Here is a 21,015-nt window from a genome sequence, read left to right on the forward strand (position 1 = left end):
GTTTCGATTTTCTTATGCTTTATATACATAAACATTTATAGCTCCATATGTTGTGAACTACCGCGAAAGGTATGGGAAACAAGGAGTCCAACAAAAACTGGGAAGCAGAACTTCCACCAGATTATGACAGAAGCGAGATTCAGAAGTTCATTCATACCAAGTACATATCCTGCTCGGCCTTATGATGAATTTAACAAAATGATATGATTTCCTGTGTCTGTTTTGTTTACAACCTGCTTGCTTGTTATAAGGTATCAGGAGAAAAGACGGGTCGTGAAAGATGCACCTCAGCCAGGTTTTGAAGACATCAGTTTGTGCCATATCTCCAATGAGCCTGTGGAAGGTGGGTCAAAAGCTTGCATACCAAGAGGATGAGAAACTTTTCTCTGGAAGAAGAGATTCTAACGTCGCACATGGCACAAGCAGCTCCACCTCCAACAAGACAGCGACTCTCTGAAGAGATTCACTTGCTAGTTTTTCCATGTACAGTAGCACCTTCCGTGCTTCACCTGACCTTGGGCTGATGGCCCCAGTGGTCAACGGGGCAAGGGGAACAACATAGAGAACAGGAAATTCAGAAAAGAGTTAGATCAAATCGGGAACAACCAAAGAATGAAGAGATGAAAAATCTTGCTTGCGGTTGTTTCTTTTAACAGGGTCGTCCATGTGGGAGTCGAGGGATTATCAATTGGACAAGGGACACATCTTCTGCGGATGGTGTAAAACAAAATTTTCATCTTTCTTTTTATGTTTTACATACCAAATCATGAGAAGTAGGAGGTATAGTAGTGAGTAAATATGTTTCTCTTCTAGGCTGTGTCCATCCATACTTGATTGATCACTATCAGTAAGTACTCGTGCATCACCTTAGAGCCCCGATTGCACATTTCGAATTCGGGTTACTCATGCTATCCGAGGACAGTATCCCGTACAGGGAGTCGTTAGTTGATTGCGTTTGTAGATAGATTCCTGCAAATCTACATGACTTAATATATGATTGAGTATATTCTTTCTGGCTTGCTTCATTTCACAGACATGTTTAAATACGAATTTTTCATACCGGACATGGCTAACACAGTGGATCCTTCATTATGTTCCTTTCTGTACAGCTCCCTCTTGACGACTGGTACTTAGGAGAAAAGATAGATATCTCGCTTGCTGACGACTCGGGGTGACAGAGAAAGTATACTCTATGAAAATTTAGATGACTTACATTCGACTCCACATAATGTGGATTTCAATTGCGCCGCTTTTCATGTTCCCGAGTTTATGTTACTAAGTTTTTGGCTATGGTGCATGGAAGGTGGATTAGTTTTATTTTGATGATGCCTTGGCATGCAGAATCAGCTTATGTCAGAAAGATTAACGCTCTGTTCATGTAGAAAACTTTGCCTCTTTAACTCATTGGAATAAACTCTGGAGCACGAAATCGTACTTTTTTTTTTTTGGTCAAATGATACCGTACTTCAACTGTAAGTACTTACTCGTGGGCTGGAATGCGAGCGGCACCTTCATGGCAAGGTTCACTAAATCAATTGTCATCACTCATTCACCAGTAAGTGAAAAGCATAACTGCTACATGGCGTATGAAAAGGTAGTAACTTGCAAGTAATTGACACTTATTTACTAATAACGAAATAGCATTTACTCACAAACTGAATTTCATATATTGTTACATTTGAGATTATACATACAAATTGTAGGAATACAGATAGAATATATATATATATATATATATATATATATATATATATATATATATCATGTCCTCCCCTTGGAAATTGACCTATTAATAATTGACATAATTTATGCAAAAAATCCTCCTTCTATTATAGCACTATAGATTCAATTTCTAGCAACAACAAAAAAAGTCAGCACAAAAACGACGTTACCTGATTTAGCAATGGTTACATAGAAACGATGTCGTTTCAGGAATTAAACGTTCTCAAATATTAAGGAGTCGTGGATGTGTTTAAGGAGGAATTATTGAGATTTCTCATTTATTCCGTGCAATAATTTCTACTTTTTTCTCATGTTGTGTGCACCCAAAACATAATAAATTAAATTTACAAAAAAATTTGTGGCAGAAAAATTTGTATATTATATATTAAACACGAATGTGTATTTCTGATAGCACACTGCATCATATTGTGACCTAGCATCACAAAAACATCGACACAAAAAAAAGGCAGAACGTCGGTCTGATTCTCCCATATCAAGTGCATGTTATATTTATAATGTGATCCCACATTTAGGGATATAGTTTTTGAAATAAAAACTTATCCATTGGGTTTGACCCACGTTTTCTCTTTTAAGTGACGGTTATCCACATACGGTTTTTCCACGCTTCGTACCCCTTCGGTGACAACCGCCCTCTTCAGTAACCGCCTTGATGAGAAGCGGTTTATAAAGATGAACGTTCATTCCATAAGGGTAGACACAAGGTCTAACGCAAGTCCTCTCATTCGGTAATACACCATCAGTACGCGAGGGGATTGGGTTAGTAGAGTGCGCCCGTAATCGCTGTCAAATTAACGTCGAACTACCGTGGATTTTCGACGAACGTAAAGTTGAACAATGGCTGGAGGTCAGTTTATTTTCGATCCTGTTTTCCGCATTTGATTCTAATTGTGCTTGAATTTTGTTCTTCTATGCATGATTAGAATCCTTCAATTTTAGTCTCACATTTGGTATCAGAGCATGATTAGTGTCTCTGCCTTGTTCTTGTTGAATTTTGGTGTATTTTTCGGGACTTTTTGAGATGAATAGTAATTCAGCATTTTGGGGCTAAGAGGGAAATTGCCGATTCCGGCCAAATTCCGGCGACCCACCTCTCGACTTCGGACCGGCACGGTCGCACCGCCATGGAGAAGAATAGCCCTAAGTTAATCTGGCATATCGGTAATCGCTGGAGGCTGTTTGAGCGGCGGAAGTTGCGGGTTAGGGTTTGTGCGTTTTGACGGAATTTTGCTTGATTCGAGCCAATTTCTTGGTTGTTTTCGCCGAATTTTGGGTCCATGTGGTCACGCCGACGTGGTCTCCGAAACCCATAAATTATTTTGGTGTAATATGGGCTACCGGAGGAGACCCATTCGGTCGAAGGCGCGGTAGAACGGCGAAGAACGTCGGAAATTTGGGTCTGATTGCGCTGAGGAAGAAGGCGAGTGCGCGCCACGCGCGCGCAACTGCCAGGCGCGTGGGATTCACGCGGGCGGCAGTTGAAGGCGCGTGCGCCGCACGCGCCCACGCTGAAAGGAAGGCGTGTGCGCGCCACGCGCCCGCGCATAGGGCAGGCGCGTGCCGCTCACACGCCCTGGGAACCGGACCCCCCTTCATTTTTACTCTTCTGCCCCCGCTTTTTACCCATTATTACGATTATGCCCCTTGCCGAATTAAGTTTATTGTTTTGTCCCTCATGCATTTTATGAGTATTTTTTATGCATGCAATTAAATATCCAGTGATCCATATATTTTAATTAATTGGGGAGTAGCCACAGCATCTTTAATTAATTAAATTATATATTAAGAGCATTCGGATCACATTTGAAAATGGACATTGATTGTAATTAATCTTATTAATATGATGAATTTAATCCCACATGAATTTTCATTATATTAATTTGATTAATTAGGTTGAAATATCATATTATTTTCTTAATTTACCCACAGGGATTAAGGAAAGGAATATAATATGATAGTTTCTTCAAGAAGAATTTATGAATCTATTTAAATTAAAAACTTAGCCCACAGGCAGTTTTTATGTTATGTGATTCATATTTTGTGACATGTCTTACATTGGTAGAACATGATATATGTTGATTTTGCCTCAAATTTTGTGACATAAGCATGATTATTTGATATGCAGTTTTGGTACCTGTGAATTTCTCTGAATTTAAGAGTGATGTTCCCATACTGAATGGTGAAAACTATAAAGTTTAGAAGGAGTCAATTCTTCTTTAATTGGGGTGCATGGACATTGACTATGTTATAAGGAAAGACGAACCACTTGCTCCTACTGACACGAGCACTGCAGCTGAGATAGCCATTTATGAACAGTGGGAGAGGTCCAACCGCCTTAGTGTGATGTTCATAAGAACTAAAGTATCTCCTAGTATCCGTGGTTCAGTCGCTCAGCATAGTAATGCTAAGGCTTTATTGGAGGCCATTGATGCGCAGTTTGAGACTTCAGAAAAGGCGCATGCCATGACCCTGATAATGAAGTTTTCATCTCTAAAGCTCACAAGTGTTAGAGGTGTGCGTGAGCACATCATGAAGATGAGGGACATTGCAGCTCAGCTGAAAAACCTTGAGGTTGAGATATCTGAATCATTTCTTGTGTACTACATTCTGAACACTCTCCCACAATAGCATGCACCTTTCAAGATCTCTTACAACACACATAAGAATAAATGGTCAATTAATGAACTTATGACCATGTGTGTTCAAGAGGAAGAGAGGCTGACTATGGAATTGGGAGAAAGTGCTCATTTGGCAACACAAGAAAGGAATAAGGGTCACGGCAAGCAGAAGGGGAAAGGTAAAATACCTCCCCAAGCTGACATTAAGAAGGAATCCAAATGTTTCTTCTGTAAAAAGAAGGGGCATATGAAGAAGGATTGTGTCAGATTTAAGGCCTGGCTCGAGAAGAAAGGTAATCCAACCTCTTATGTTTGTTATGAATCTAATATGGCTGATGTGAGTCACAACACTTGGTGGATTGATTCTGGTTCTACAATCCATATTTCGAATTCCTTGCAGGGTTTTCAAAACCACAGGAAGCCAGTGGGAAGTGAACAAAGCATCTATTCGGGAAACAAGATGCGTTCGCATGTAGAAGCTATTGGGACATGTAGATTAGTTCTAAATAGTGGCTTTGTTTTGAATTTGGAAAGGACCTTTTATGTTCCAAGTTTCTCTAGAAACTTAATTTCAGTTTCAAGACTTGTACCTTTGGGTTACTCTTTTAACTTTTCAGATTCAAACTTCAGTTTATTGTTTAAATCTGAAATTGTTGGGAGTGGTATTTTGTCTGATGGTCTTTTTCGAATTAATTTACAAGACAATGCCTATTATAATGCGATGCATGTTCATGACAATGCTGGTATAAAACGATGTGTTGTGAATGAAGATTCCTCCATGTTGTGGCACCGGAGATTGGGACATATCTCCATAGATAGAATTAAGCGATTAGTAAATGATGGAGTACTCGGTACTTTGGATTTTACTGATTATGATATTTGCGTGGACTGCATAAAGGGAAAGCAGACCAACAAGATAAAGAAAGGTGCCAAGAGGAGTACAGACATATTAGAAATCATACGTACGGACATTTGTAGTCCTGATATGGACTCGTATGGTCAGAAATACTTGATCTCCTTCATTGATGATTACTCACGTTACATGTATCTCTACTTGCTTCATAATAAGCATGAAGTGTTGGATGCCTTTAAGGTTTTTAAGGCGGAAGTAGAGAAACAATGCGGCAAGCAAATTAAGATCGTGAGATCAGATAGAGGTGGAGAATTTTATGGTAGATATACTGAAGATGGACAAGCACCTGGTCCATTTGCAAAGTTTCTTCAAGAGAATGGGATAGTTGCCCAATACACTATGCCAGGTTCTCCGGACCAAAATGACGTAGCCAAAAGAAGAAACCGAACTTTATTGGACATGGTGCGGAGTATGCTTAGTAGCTCCAAACTTCTTAAGTCCTTGTGGACTGAAGCTCTTAAGACGGCAGTGTACATATTAAATCGAGTTCCAACCAAGGCTATCCCAAAGACGCCTTTTGAGTTATTCAAAGGTTGGAAGCCAAGTTTGCGACATGTACGCGTTTGGGGATGCCCGTCTGAAGTAAGAGTCTATAATCCACAGGAAAAGAAGTTGGACCTAAGGACTGTAAGTGGGTATTTCATTGGATATGCTGAAAAGTCCAAGGGATAGATATTTTATTGTCCATCTCGCACTACTAGGATTGTGGAATCAAGAAATGCTAAGTTTCTTGAAAGTGACTTGATTAGTGGGAGTGATCGATTGAAGGACATTGTTTCTGAGAAAGATCATTCAGATACTCAACCTTCCACTTCAAGTACTAGGTTGGTTGTTGTTCATAACGCCCATTCAGTTCAGCCGGCTATTGAACGACAAACTATTGAAATTCCACAACTTGCTGATAATGATCCGGTAGATCCAGTTGTTCAACAATTACCAGAAGCTGTTGAACAACCAGTTGAACAACACGCTCCTCCAGAGAATGTTGATACAACATTAAGAAGATCTACTAGAATGAGGAAATCAGCAATTCCTAGTGATTATATTGTGTATCTACAAGAGTCTGACTACAATATTGGAGCTGAGAATGATCCTGAAACGTTTTCACAAGCCATGAGCAGTGATGAATCCAATTTGTGGTACAATGCCATGAATGATGAGATGAGTTCTATGGCATCAAATAAAGTCTGGGATTTGGTTGAGTTGCCTAATGGTGCAAAAGCCATTGGTTGTAAATGGGTCTTCAAAACTAAGAAGGACTCGTTGGGCAACATTGAGAGATATAAAGCTAGACTCGTTGCCAAAGGATTCACTCAAAAGGAAGGAATCGATTACACGGAGACCTTTTCTCCTGTATCTAAGAAAGATTCTCTTCGTATTGTTTTGGCCTTGGTTGCCCATTTTGATATGGAATTACATCAAATGGATGTGAAAACGGCGTTCCTCAATGGGGAACTAGAGGAGGAGGTATACATGAAACAACCTGAAGGATTCTCCTCTAGTAAAGGTGAGCAATTGGTGTGCAAGCTTAAGAAATCTATATATGGCTTGAAACAAGCATCCTGTCAATGGTACTTAAGGTTCCATGATGTCATCTCTTCATTCGATTTTGTAGAGAATATCATGGATCAATGCATATACCAGAAAGTCAATGGGAGAAAAATTTGTTTTCTTGTGCTATATGTGGATGATATTTTACTTGCAGCCAATGATAAGGGGTTGTTGCATGAGGTGAAACAATTCCTCTCTAAGAGTTTTGACATGAAGGATATGGGTGAGGCATCTTATGTCATTGGCATAAAGATCCATAGAGATAGAACTCGAGGAGTTTTAGGACTATCTCAAGAAACCTATATCAATAAGGTCTTGGAGAGATTTCGGATGAAAGATTGTTCACCAAGTATAGGACCCATTGTGAAGGGTGATAGGTTCAATTTGAACCAGTGCCCGAAGAACGATCCGGAAAGGGAACAAATGAAGAACATCCCATATGCTTCTGCTGTCGGAAGCTTGATGTATGCTCAGGTTTGCACTCGACCTGACATCGCTTTTGCTGTGGGAATGTTGGGAAGATATCAGAGTAATCCAGGGATAGACCACTGGAAAGCTGCAAAGAAAGTGATGAGATACCTTCAAGGTACTAAATGCTACATGCTTATGTATAGACGGACTCACAACTTGGAAGTAGTTGGTTATTCGGGTGTGGATTACGCTGGTTGCATTGATTCTCTAAAATCAACATCATGATACATTTTTATGTTAGCTGGCGGAGCCGTGTCATGGAGGAGTGCGAAGCAGACTTTGACTGCTACTTCTACTATGGAGGCTGAGTTCGTTTCTTGTTTTGAGGCTATCTCACATGGTGTATGGTTGAAGAGTTTCATTTCAGGGCTTAGAATTGTTGATTCTATTTCTAGGCCATTAAGAATATATTGTGACAATTCAGCTGCGGTTTTTACGGCTAAAAATGCTAGAAGTGGCAGTCGAAGTAAGCACATCGACATTAAGTATTTAGCCATAAAGGAACGTGTTAAGGAGAATAAAGTGGTCATTGAACACGTTCGCACTGAATTGATGATAGCTGATCCTTTAACTAAAGGCATGCCACCAATGAAGTATAAGGATCATGTGGCCAGTATGGGAATAGTTCCCATGATGTGATTTATCGTCGTACGGACGACTTTTGTTGTTTGAAACTCTTATTCAATTGTAATGTTATTCTCAATTTCTGGTGTACACATTCAGTTGTTTATGAGAATAACAATTATCCTTGGTTTTGGAATAAACATAGGGTTTATTCATTAAGATGTGTTGTCACGTATGGGTTAACATTAAAAGAATAAGATGCATTGTGATACATGGAAGATATTACTCGCTCTTAGAAGACGTGTTGCCATGATTCATGTGTCTTGTTTCTTTTCTTAAGCATATGATTTTCGTGGATTTGGTTGGGTAATCTGTATGATGAAAATGTTGGGATCAAGTGGGAGAATGTTATATTTATAATGTGATCCCACATTTAGGGATATAGTTTTTGAAATAAAAACTTATCCATTGGGTTTGACCCACGTTTTCTCTTTTAAGTGACGGTTATCCACATACGGTTTTTCCACGCTTCGTACCCCTTCGGTGACAACCGCCCTCTTCAGTAACCGCCTTGATGGGAAGCGGTTTATAAAGATGAACGTTCATTCCATAAGGGTAGACACAAGGTCTACCGCAAGCTCTCTCATTCGGTAATACACTATCAGTACGCGAGGGGATTGGGTTAGTAGAGTGCGCCCGTAATCGCTATCAAATTAACGTCGAACTACCGTGGATTTCTGACGAACGTAAAGTTGAACAATAGCTAGAGGTCAGTTTATTTTCGATCCTGTTTTCCGCATTTAATTCTAATTGTGCTTGAATTTTGTTCTTCTATGCATGATTAGAATCCTTCAGTTTTAGTCTCACAGTGCAGTCTATTGAGTTTCAAAAGTGAAGAGGCTTTCTTCTCTAGCATTAAATAGATTGGAGACAGTTAATAAAGGAAACTCACTTTGTTACGCAATTTGTCAAAACTAGTCGTCCGGTTCAACCATCGAGTAGTGGATCTGTCTGAGTTCCAGTTCGGTTCACGGCACTAAATTGTACTTCAAATCAAACCACATTTGAACGAGTGAACCAATCAAAGCAAGCTTTTCCACCAGGTAGAAAGCTGGTTCAACCCAGTTCTGCTGGAGAAGGATTCAAAAAATCGTGCAGGTGGTGTTCTTAACCCAGGCCTCAACCTTGGGAACGCAATACAGAAAACAGAGACGTGCAATTTTTCGATGATATGATGCTTAATTTAATGATACTTGATTTTATGTACTTAACATAATCAGTAAAAAAATGCAAAACAAGATGATGCAAGATGAGATTCAGACAAAGCATTGGCACAAGGGGGCATACAAGAAGCCACGCCGTGTTAGCTTGGATCTTGGAGATCAGACTGATGCGGAGCAACATAGCGGTTAAGCCAGTTGTTGCATGCAAATCAGTCACTCAAGTGGTTTGTTCAATGGTCCAGTGTTAAAAACATTGGGTTACAAGCTAATTCTAGAGTCTTACATTTGCTGAAGGAATCAAACTGAATAATATCTTCAGCAAATCGGACAACAGAAGACCTACCTGTAATTCACAAAGCTGAATCCAAGTGAAGACAGAAAAGCCTCAGACTTTGAAAAACTTGAAGTGCAGACAGGATGTGGCCCCACCATGAAGGATCACGGTTAGTGGATCAGGCACGTCGTTTTTCAATTTTGATGATACAAAAATTGCCTCAAAGTCGTTTGTAGCACCTGTAATATATCAAGTACACGGAGCATGAAAAGCAGTACTTTACTATAGTCGTAAGATGAGATCTTAGACATCTGAAATGGGAATGAAAAAGCTACTGGTTACCACATTTAAAGAACTCATTTGGCCTCTGGCATGCTATACACAAGGAACAAGCTGAACCGAAGTATGAGATACGAATTAACTAAGTTCTATTAAGATTTTTCACTTCTTCTGACACACAATTCAACTCGAGATACTACTATAGAAAAGTCAGTTTCCCCATCCAGTAGCCTTTCTGATCCCCAAGGCCCCCAGGTACCATATCTAGAGTTCCCTAAGCCCATCTCGAAAAAGACACTAACTCATCTTGCAATCTTGCTCCGCTGATTTCTTACTCTTTCCATTTAACTCTAGCTCTTTCTGTGCATATGATCAACAGATCATCCAAGCCTTCGTTCGACTATAAGAAATTAGCTAGCATTATGAACGGGTTCCGTCGCACTTGCTTCATGCTCCTCACCAATCATTTTATTCGAACTTTCAAGTGGTCCTCGAAATCTTTTCTGTTTTTGTCAAAATCCTTGAGAACCTACTCGAGCAAGGACAACTCCATCACTTTGTACATGAACCAATAACAACATTACAGCGAAAACGGGAATTACAATAAAAAGAAGCAACCTCGGATGCTAGTGTCACGGCTCGAAGAATTGGATCGTTCCTGATGTTTTCTGGACGATGGACCGTGATCGACCCTTGGACGAGAAGGCAGGCCCCGAGTGTTCTAGTACTAGGGTTTTCTTGATGTCTTCTAGAATACTCCTGGGGGCGGGCGATACGGTAATTGTACCCTTCCGTAATAAATGCAGTAGGTGGGGTAGTTGGGGGAGTACGATCTCGACCGTTGAGATCTGGGAGAGATCTACGGATATGGTCAGCCCGATACTTGTATATAATAGGGTCTCCTCCCCTCATTTTATCATCTCTCATTTCTAAGAAGCAATACAAAGTTCAGAGCTTCTCTCTTTAGAGTTTCTCTCTCTAAAGTTCTTGCGAGTGTGAGTGTGGGAAGGCTTACTTGGGGAGAAATTCCTAAGGCCGCACGGGTGTGGGAACGCTAGATCGATCGACCCGTGACACTAGGATATGTAAATGAGCAGCAACAATTAAGCTGCACAACTGCAAATATTAACGTATGAAGCTTGTCAACACAAGAAAATGCATGTAAGAAGGAGACTGATCCTTGTCCAATCTACCACATTGCTTACAAAGGAAGACCACGTCTGGCAGAAACTTCTAAAGATGCACAAATGCACTTATTTATCAAGTTGACATGAAAAGGAAGAAGCAGGGGAATGTATCAACGAAAGGACACACATACATAAGCGCCAACCAAACTAATAACGTAGAACTACTACGATTAGCAACAAGCAAAAAAAAGAAAGGTAACCGTGACGCTTTTATTCGAATTTGTCGAGACAGAGGAACCTTCCCAATTACAACAATGCAAAACTGCTACTATGATCAGATGATCAGCCAAAATAGGGCTTTTATTCGACAGATCTGTCCAGAGACAACATGCTACAACAACGTAGCGAGAGGAACTCTAGAACTACTGTGATCACAGCAAAAAAAAAGTAACCGTAACACAGCATGCAACAATGTAGCGACGAACCGTCGCATGTACAACAATCTACTATGATCAACTATATAGGTAAGACCAGAAAGAATCAAATCCGTCCTCCAAGCCTCCTCCGGCAAGGCAGAGAGCTTCATCTGCAGCACGATCAGAAACGGAGGAGGAACGAGCATCAAAGAACCGGATGATGAAGCAAAATCAAAGAGGAAAAGAAGGCACGGATCCAACGCACCTCTAGGTAGAAGTAGAAGCGGCAGGAGGAGGAGGATCATTGTCCTCTTTCCACTTCCTCTCCTTTCCCGGATGCTTCAGGTCAGCGCAAGCTCCATCGGCGTAAGCTTCCTCGTGAGCTTTCAATTGCTGAAGGTTGCGGAAGAGGCTTCCGCAAGCAGGACACTGGCGCTTGGAGCTACGGTGGACTATGGAGTTGTGGCTTCGGAAGCCACCGTCCGTCAGCCATTTACGGCAGGCGAAGCAATATTTTGTGAGCTCCTGGCCTTTCCCCATTTTTTGATTCAGAGAAAATGGCGGGACTGATTTGATGGGACAAGATCGTGGGTTTCTATTTCTTTATTTATATTTAGGGATAAGTGCACTACAAGTCCTAAAACTTGTCACAAAAGTGCATTTGAGTCCTAAAACTTACAAAAAGTGTAATTGAGTCCTAAAATTTGTCAAATTGATTCAATCGAGTCCTAAACTTAACACCGTTAAATTTACTAACGGAAAATGCTGACGTGGCGCTGATGTGTTATATTTTAATACTTTTATTGAGACACGTGGCGTCCAACAAGAGCCACGTCAGAAAAAGTTAAAAAAATGTAAATTAAATTAGAAAAAGCTATAAAAAAAGCAAAAAAAAATGGAAAAAAAACCCTAAACCAGCAGCTGCCAAGCCCTCGCCGGGAAGCCGCCGCCACAGCCGCCGGGAAGGACCGGCGGAGGTCGCCTGGGCCTTCCCGAAGCCCGGCGACCCTCGCCGGCTCTCGCCTGGGGCCGGCGCGGACCAGCGAGGCCTCGCCCAGGGTGGGCGACCCCAGGCGAGGCCTCGCCGGCCTCCGGCGACCCTCGATCATATCTGAGGCGAAGGTCGCGCCCTCCCCCAGATCGGGGGCTTCATGCTGTCGCCGGGGACCGGTGGGGCCTTGCTCGGGGCTGGCGAGGGTCGCCGGGCTTCGGGAAGGCCCAGGCAACCTCCGCCGGCCCTTCCCGGCAGCTGTGGCGGCGGCCACCGGCGAGGGCTTGGCCACCGCCGCAGCTGCCGGTTGGGGTCTCCTTTTTTTTTTTTTATAGCTTTTTTCTATTTTTATTTTTATTTTTATTTTTGCTGACGTGGCGCTTATTAGACGCCACATCATTGCCACGTGTCCCAATAAAAGTAATAAAATATGACATGTCAGCGTTTTCTGTTAGTAAATTTAACAGTGTTAAGTTTAGGACTCAATTGAATTAATTTGACAAGTTTTAGGACTCAATTGCATTTTTTGTAAGTTTTAGGACTCAAATACACTTTTGTGATAAGTTTTAGGACTTGTAGTGCACTTATTCGTTATATTTATATATTGAGTCGGTGTAGTAGTCTTTTCCCGTTGGGTGGTGGGGTGCACCCGACCCGATCCGAGCGAAGAAAAGGCGAAGGCCAAACAGTGGCGCTCTGCCTTCTCTCCGCGTACTCTCGGTGCCCGTCGATGTCGCGCGAGACCGTCTCGAGCTGCGGGGACGGAGCTTCGTCCGCTTCGGCCTCGGCCTCGGCCTCCGCGTTCGCCGACCGAACGCCGCCGGATTGGCCGAGATCGAACCGGACGTGAACGAAGAAGAAGGACCCGGTGGACCGGTTGGGCCACGATGCAGTAAGCTCTTCAGCTTCTCTATCCCGTTCTTCGTTTGGTGAAATAGAGAAGAATCGAACATGTTCTCTGGGTTTCCTTTCTCACGAATACAATGCTTCCTCCGACAGACAACTCCCTGTTTTAATTTGTGGACGTAGAGCATGTGCATGTTGGTGGTGGAGACGTGATCTGAAGCTCTGTTGGTTGGTGCTGATCGCAGGAGGATTTTTTAAGTGTGCAGAGAGAGTTCGATGGCCACCGCACTTGTCAAGAAGGGGATGAAAAAGGTGATAATATTGCGTCGCAAGTTGTCTTCTTCTTCTTCTTTTGTTCCCTTTCTGTCTTTTGCTCTTTTGTGGGCTCGTTTTACTCGGGGTTAGAAAACTGTGGGGTTCATCAATTTGCGAGCAATATCAATTGATTCCAGAATGAAACTTTTAAATGAAAGAGACGATTTATTGTGTGATTGAATGGAATTTTAATATCATAACATGAATTCCAGTATAACTGGAGAACTTAGTCCATACATACTGATTGAAAGGCAGGTGAATTGCAGATTTGCTAAGTACTAAATAGTTACATTTGCGGTACAATAGTGGGATAGTCTTTTGAGTTTAAAATGTGGAGCCTAATAGTGGCTTGTTTGCAGTAACTTTGCTTTTAACCGTAGAATGATGCCTGCGATTTATGATGCTGACTGCCCACTAGGAAATTGCCCGTGCTGTAAGAAGAATCATCTTGTCCTTTCAACTTTCGGTTGACTCTTGCTGCTTTTCGATCTAGGAACTTTCTGGGGAGCAATTGCGGAAGATATCGCTGCAGTTGAACCGCCGACTGGCTTTCAGGGTACAAATAGTTATGTCAAGCATCCTTTTGCATTTGATTTACAGCTAATCACAGGGATGAGGATGAACAACTGATTGGTGCAATCGCTAATTGCAGGGCTTATCTCATGGCTTTTCCTTCCAGTGGTCGCTGCAGGAATGTACTTAGATGTTCCGGTAATACAAAGGAATATTTAGCTCTGTTAAGCATAGGACAATCCAATCTGCTATGTCTCCCTCTGTTAACCTATCAAATGACTAAGGATAGCCTTGGCTTCCTTTTCCTTCAGGTAGAGTACTTGTACATTGGAGCAGCTCTCTTTACTGTTGTCTTTTGCATCATTGAGATTGATAAGCCTGACAAGCCCCACAACTTTGAGCCCCATATATACACCATGGAAAGAGGAGCCCGTGATAAGTTAATTGCCGACTACAATACCATGGACATATGGGATTTCAATGAGAAATATGGAGATCTGTGGGACTTCACCGTTGTAAGAGATGATATAACCAAAAGATGACTGTTCCTAAAGTAAAGATGGTAATTGTTCTTTAACGATCTCTGTATATGAGGAAATTACAGGTTTATGTCTTTCCTTTCTAGATTGCCTGCTCTGTATTTTCCAGTTTTGCCTTTCGCTCCCATAAAGCTAAAGCGAGATATGAAGGAAGAGAAAGCTTGCAGAAGCAGCTGTTTATAAGCCCTGTGATGATGATGCATGCCGGTGCAAAACTTGCACTGTTAGTTTCATTACTTCAATTTCACATTATTATCCCGGACCAAAAGTAAACTTAACTGCATTGCACGGTCGACTTTAGGTAATGTCTTTCTGTTCGGCGGGATATACACACACTTGGATAGTTTCCTTGTAGAAAAGTTCCGGTTCCTTTGACCATTGGTGGAATGGGCAAGTACGTTTGATGCTAGGTGAATACGCCTTATTACAAGTCATAGCATGAAAAGACTGAGGCTAGTGATTTCTGCTGAAGAGTGAAATAACTATCAAGGATATCCAGTTTCTTTTCCCTTTCTCTTTCTTTTTAGTTTACTGTGGTCTTGGAAAAATGGATAAGCAGCGGCATATATGTCTTTGACCTCCAGCAGTGTAGCGTGCAAAGCTTCTTTGGAAGGCCTAAGTGCTTCATTTGAGCTGCTTTTCAGGTGCCCCAAGATTAAGACTTTTAGTAGCCCGCTTCTTGTTATGCCTCTATCGCTCTGTCCATGCTCGATGAGGACTCTTGCTCACAGTGCAGTCCAAGTGATATGGTGAATTGACGTGCTAAAGATTACTCCACCGAGTTATTCTCATGGTACTATAGATATGTACATAGTTGCAGCTTGTCCAAAAAGAGGCCATGTTCTGGTTATGAATTTCGTTGACCCCAAACTCATAATTGCTTGCTTATCCCCTCCCTAGCATTGATCTTTGTTCGTTAAATTTTGTGCTTATTCTCGGACATTCATGTTTTCGATATGCTTGCTCTGAAAATGTACTATCAGTCATCTGCATCTGATGCATGTAGTGCTTTCAAATGTTGTTCCTTAAACGATGGTTATTACCATGTACCCTTTTTGGAAAACATATGGTAGTTGGAAATTGCGGGTATGCAGGTAGTTGCTTTCCATTATTATCATCATCCGAGACCATTTCAGCTTGCTCTTTTGAGGTGCTCAAGGACCATTCAGATTGAAAAAGAACATGTTTCCATGAGGGGCTAACATTATATCCATAAGTCCAGCAAAACCATGGACTCAAAAGGATAAAGTTTCTCTTTCCTAAGTGAACAAATGGACAAGCATGCTCGGCCAGAAACACCGTGGAAGAGAAACGCCCAGTCGCTGATGGTGACCTCCCCATCGATCCCAATGAACTTGGCCGCATCTACATCCAGCTGTTGTTGTCTAGTGATAATTTCTCAAAAACAGTTCATAGATTTGTCGAGGATTGGCTGCAGAAGTCCAGGGAATAGAGTTAATGTTCAAATTTCTTGGCGTGATTTCATCATGACGTTTTCTGAAGAACGGGAACCATTTCTAAGCTGGGTGAATGTCATTCAGACAGGAGGACAATGCATTCTACTTATCAACTTAGCATGGTGATTTTGCTCCTCCTCCGCTCATGGACATAGGTCAATGGACAAACGATGCAATTCATCGCCTTACTTCATTTATATATTTACTTATGTACGTTCGACCTTTAATATGTTGTACCGTTTTGCACAAGCAAGTATACGATCTTGTCTCATTTCTTTTTCAACATTCCATATGGTCCCAGGAAAATTTAATTTCAAGATTTCATACACAACATGGACTTCGAGAGTTGCTGTAGGTCTGATGCATGCTCTTTGACACGAATTAGGCTGCAAAATGTTTTGTTCAGACAAGATGCTGATTGCGCTGCACCATGCAACTTCACCCCGATATACATTTTGCGGGTGGAATTTAATTCCGTCGTAGAATAACAAAGAACTCCTCGAGCTTGCATTGTCCCCCATGCCAATGCAAGTTTCCCAATTCCCATAGCAGATTTAGTTCATCTTGGACAGTGCTGGCCTGGCTTAGAAAAACGTGTCTTCGACTAGGGAAAACTGATCTCTACCGCATTTTAATGTGGTAGGTTGGAAGAGAAAAGCAACACGTGTGATTCTTAGGATGTTGTAGTAAAAACTTGTTTCTAGCTTTGTGCTGCAGTATAGTAGAGGGTTTTGGAGGTTTTCTATACGCAGTTTCTTGACATCTTCTTTTCCTTTTAGAGAATTTCAACATAATTTGCTCTTATATCTTAAGAATAATAACTAATGAAGAGACTTCTTTTATACATTTTACGAACATGCACTGACTGGGTGAAAGGAGCAATTGTTTTTTTGGGGGTTGTGCTGAGGCGAAGCACAGTGTGGAAATTTAGTTAGATGGTGGTTTTCTCGATACAAGAACAATCTATGTGTATGATATCGTAAATAGACATTTTTTAAGATCAATTTCATTGTATACATATTAAATTTCATTAATTAACAAAAGCGTGACGTTATAGACCGCAGATTTTTCATCATGGACGTATTGGTTTTTCCATAATAATAATCGATTTAGGATATCACAGAGTCGCGAGCACCATAAATGCACACGATTGTGTATTTTTTTTGGTCGAAAGTTATGAATACGAGGTTTTCCGATCACATCACTGTTTGATTCCGAAATCGAAATGTCAAATTCACATCGTTGTTTTGTAGAATTTTGGATGATATTCTTCACAAAACAGGCCAAAAAAGGCCCCAAAAAAAAAAAAAACCGACCACGCGAGGGAGAAAGACGCCCAAATGACCCGATTCTCATTTGACCCGGAAAGAATTATACTAGTTGACTTTCATTAATTATTTTTAGTCAAACTGTTCTATCCATGTGTACGTGTTGGAAGAGTGAAGCCGAGTTGACTTAAAGATGCAACAACGACGTATTTCTTTTTATTGTGCATTTTTCCATCGCTAGAAAGGGCGTAAGGAATTATTAAAATTTTATTTTCTTCAATTCCTAATGTAGTGGAGCAGAAGATTTAGGCCTTTTGTCTTTTTCTAAGGAGAAATGTTACTTACTGATTTTCTTTTATTATAAATAATTTAAATCTCTTATGTGTTTTAAAATATGTCGATATTATGGAGGGCGATACCATCCATACTACTAGCGAAAGAGTACACACACGTGTGCGCGCAACGAAAAAAACGAATTTCCTTTTTTTTTCTTTTACAAAAGAAGATGAAGATTGGATTATTTTCCAATAATATATACTCGTGCTCGCTTTAGGATGAACGACAGCATACCCTTTATTAACACCACCCAAAACATAAGTATGGCATAGTGCCATAGTCAAATATTAGTTCGAGGACGGAGGTCAATGGGAGTCGCTGAGTCCATTCAGGAGCGGCTTAAGTGGCGTGAGCCATGATTAGTAGCTGATCTGTACTTGTCTGCAAATCACGATATCGATCCTGCAAACAGATTATACGCACAACTTGTAGGAATATAAATACAATATATATATATATATATATATCATATATATATTATGTCCTCTTGGAAATTGACCTCTTAATAATTGACATAATTAATGCAATGAAGAAAGAACTCTCTTTCTATCAAAGCACTAACACAAATTAGATAAGAAAAAGGTTAATGATTTTACTACAAGTTGATCGAAGATGTTAGTCCGTGTTAAATATGTCTTGAATTTTATGTACTCGGTCCGGTTCATCACCCGACCCGACATATTTTTTGTGCGACCCAAAAGTGGAGAAAAAAATTGAGATTTGGTTCGTGATACGGAGGGTTGAGCCGATAGGCCCAACTCGGAGCAAGCGAACAAATCTCTATGGTGGTCTGCCTGAGCTGGAGTAAGCGAACAAATGTCTCAGGGGGTTCGGGGGCGTAGCCCCTGAGGAAATTATTTGGGGAGCCCTATTTATACCGTGGCTAGGTTTTCTCATTGACACTGATAGAGAATTTTGTTTTCGGAGAGATTTTTGTGAGCCGTGAGGTTTTGTTAAGTCGTTGTTTCGACTTCTGAAAACCGTACTCTCTTTGATTATAATGGAATCTTGTCTTGCCTCGCCCGTGAACGTAGATCACCTTGTGATCGAACCACGTAAATTCTTGTGTTCTGTATTTGTTTTTCCGCGTTTGTTTCCAACAGTCCGGATAAACTTTACATAAAGTAAAAGAAGCCGGCCTCAGTAAAGTGAATGGGACTAAACCCCTGCGCCATACCAATATCAAGGATCACCACAAGCTTGAAAACGCCAGAGGAAATCCTGAAAGACTATCCAGAGAAGCTGAAAGGACATCATAAATTTGGTTAAAGAAGCATACTTGATTTACGAGCATCCAGTGTCGATCATAATACTTCAAACCGAGGACCGGCTTGGCCGAAAAGTAGAAGTGGAATAGCGCAATGCGGGTCCATATAACATGAGTTGAGGATTCTAGAAATTGTCATGCCATGAGCCTCATTAGCACTTACAGATATGTCAAATTTGAAAGTACAGAGTTAGAGATTTGGATCGCACAAACTGCACGAGTTGAAGGACTGAAATATTCATTTATCCAAAATTTGAAAATATAGCGCTTGTGGAAATAATAAATGACGAGGTGTGTTATATTTTTCGATCACCGAAATGCCTTGATTCATCAAATTGTAAATAACGCTTAAATGTCGTCGATGACAACGTCTTAAGGTCAATGAAAATAGCATGAAGCTGAAGCATTTGATGAAAGGACAAGGTAAATAGTACAATTTTCACAATGATTAATAAGTTCTTTAGCCTCTTGACTCTAAATCCTGGCTTCAAATTACGGCTTACAAGGCAGGTTGGGCTTCTAATTACCAGCATGTTCTCTAACCATCGTGCAGATATTTACTTTTGTGCTTGCATCCGCCGAGTTATTACATAATATTCCAGAAGCAATCTAATCTTGCATTCCATCGTCTAGCTCGGCAATCTGAAAGGTGCAAGAGCCGATATGCCGTCGAGCCCCTTCGAGTAATAGTGCGTCATGAACTCTCCGAGTGTAATTTCGCGGTACAAAGCCGGCCTATCTTCCAACACCAGCTCCTTTATCGGCCCGTACATCTTCGACGCCGGATCTTCATAAAGAGTGAAGAAGCAGGCGATGGATAGCCTCGGGCCGACATCTTTCGACAGCACTCGGTGCTCGACGCTTTTGAAAACGTCGTTCGACATAAGCTGCCAGGAAACAAACAAACAAAGCACATGTAAGTGGACCAATAGAACCTCTTTCATCTATGTCTTGCAGTTTCTTTCTAATTCTAGCCTAAAATCAATATAAGGCAAATCCCGGAAGAAACGGGCTACGGTAGTGTTAGGAGCGGGATCAAGAGCATGCCTGGAGGAGATCTCCAATGTTGACGACTAGAGCGCCCGCGACAGGAGGGACATCAACCCATTGATCCTGGTAATAAACTTGAAGCCCGCCGATATCATCTTGTAGAAGGATCGTGAGGAAGTCGGGATCTGAATGATTGGCAGTGCCCATGGTCAGATCGGGCTCGGGGCAAGCCGGGTAATAGTGATAGAGAAGAGCATGCCCTTTAGCACAGTCCATGTTGCCAAGGTAGTCCGGCTTGAGGCCTAGCGCTTCCGAGAGCAATTCGAGCAGAGTGGTACCGACCGCCTTCACTTGCTTGGAGTATTCCATTATCGCGTCCCTAGATAAGTTTCAGGTACCAAAATTCGAAAATAGGTTGGATAATACAAGACGGACTCTATATCAGTCCACGGTACGAGGCGCGGAGATAAAATCTGTAGCGAGATATCGAGTGGTTTACCTGCAAACAGGAGGCAAGTCTTCAGGATCGAGCGGCTTGGGTTCCATGAGGCAGAATAAAGTGTCCCTCCATTGCGCATACGTCGACTTGTACAAGTCAAAATTACACCAGAAATTCACCCTCCTCTTGCCCTCCCGATCATAGTACTCGGCCTTCACCTCCTTCGGCAGCTCGTGGAAGGCACGCGCCGCCCCAAACGCCCCTTCCAATATGCTGTCCGGTACCCCGTGGTTCACCACCTGGAAGAAGCCAACCTCACGCGCTGCCTCCAGGACTTGCTCCACTGCCCCCGGCCAATTCGTGGCGAGGTTGTTGAGGTCGATGACAGGGATTTGGAGTTCGGTCGCTCCAGATTTGGATCGGTCACGGGCGATCTCTTCGGCTGGCCGGACGAAGATTCTCGGGATTTTAGCGAGGCCGGAATCAGAGAGGCCTTTCACGCCCGATTTTGTCTCGTCGAATTCTCTTAGCTCTTGGTAGCGGTTGTAGGTCGATGGAGTGATGTCGGTTGAATCAGCTGTCACCTCCATTTTCGCACCTTGTTTCGGTCAGTTATCAAGCAAGAGGGATAAGTTACCAGTGATAAGAGGTTGAGGATACCCTTATGTAATGTGTCCCTGATATTTATATAGAGCGAGAAAGAGAAACTAATTCCCTGTGCATGATGCTGTTGTATCTGCACCCTTTGCATCTAGACCGATCTTATGCGTGTCCCAAGTGGGAATCCAAGTACGATCTGCCAAAGTCAATGATCTTGATATACATCCGAATACGTAAGCCATATTTGCAATTATTCCCATTTTACTTTCCATCTGCCA

The 21,015-nt window shown here is 41.7% G+C and overlaps 3 protein-coding genes across 3 annotated transcripts; 2 read left to right on the forward strand and 1 right to left on the reverse strand.

The window, feature by feature from the left end:
- Window positions 1–3,969: 3,969 nt before the first annotated feature.
- LOC115692450 (uncharacterized) lies at window positions 3,970–4,368 on the forward strand. The gene has a single exon (XM_030619288.2). The coding sequence runs from the start codon at window positions 3,970–3,972 to the stop codon at window positions 4,366–4,368; it is 399 nt and encodes a 132-aa protein (XP_030475148.1).
- Window positions 4,369–12,897: 8,529 nt separating this feature from the next.
- Window positions 12,898–16,017, forward strand: LOC115662998 (photosynthetic NDH subunit of subcomplex B 5, chloroplastic-like). The gene is made up of 5 exons (XM_030585068.2): window positions 12,898–12,912; window positions 13,259–13,325; window positions 13,822–13,884; window positions 13,981–14,039; window positions 14,153–16,017. The coding sequence occupies exons 1-5, from the start codon at window positions 12,898–12,900 to the stop codon at window positions 14,381–14,383; spliced, it is 435 nt and encodes a 144-aa protein (XP_030440928.2). The 3' UTR covers window positions 14,384–16,017.
- A 3,097-nt stretch (window positions 16,018–19,114) lies between these two features.
- Window positions 19,115–20,727, reverse strand: LOC115662997 (1-aminocyclopropane-1-carboxylate oxidase homolog 3-like). Its single transcript, XM_030585067.2, has 3 exons — window positions 20,198–20,727; window positions 19,756–20,077; window positions 19,115–19,595 (listed from the first exon to the last, which is right to left on the reverse strand). Exons 1-3 carry the CDS (start codon window positions 20,725–20,727, stop codon window positions 19,338–19,340), a joined length of 1,110 nt encoding a protein of 369 aa, XP_030440927.1. The 3' UTR covers window positions 19,115–19,337.
- Window positions 20,728–21,015: the final 288 nt, after the last annotated feature.

Source organism: Syzygium oleosum, unplaced genomic scaffold, assembly GCF_021117445.2.
Source record: "Syzygium oleosum isolate NSW1041296 unplaced genomic scaffold, Sole_v2.1 Sole_v2.01, whole genome shotgun sequence".
NCBI lineage: Eukaryota > Viridiplantae > Streptophyta > Magnoliopsida > Myrtales > Myrtaceae > Syzygium > Syzygium oleosum.

Bases quoted from the DNA above. Each gene is read 5' to 3' on its own strand.
- LOC115692450 (XM_030619288.2), top strand. From the start codon at position 3,970: ATGGACATTGACTATGTTATAAGGAAAGACGAACCACTTGCTCCTACT.
- LOC115662998 (XM_030585068.2), top strand. The intron at 13,326-13,821 runs GTGATAATATTG...TTTTCGATCTAG, and splicing joins TCAAGAAGGGGATGAAAAAG to GAACTTTCTGGGGAGCAATT. The intron at 14,040-14,152 runs GTAATACAAAGG...CTTTTCCTTCAG, and splicing joins GAATGTACTTAGATGTTCCG to GTAGAGTACTTGTACATTGG.
- LOC115662997 (XM_030585067.2), bottom strand. From the start codon at position 20,727: ATGGAGGTGACAGCTGATTCAACCGACATCACTCCATCGACCTACAAC. The intron at 20,078-20,197 runs GTAAACCACTCG...AAACTTATCTAG, and splicing joins GACTTGCCTCCTGTTTGCAG to GGACGCGATAATGGAATACT. The intron at 19,596-19,755 runs GCATGCTCTTGA...GTTTCCTGGCAG, and splicing joins ACATTGGAGATCTCCTCCAG to CTTATGTCGAACGACGTTTT.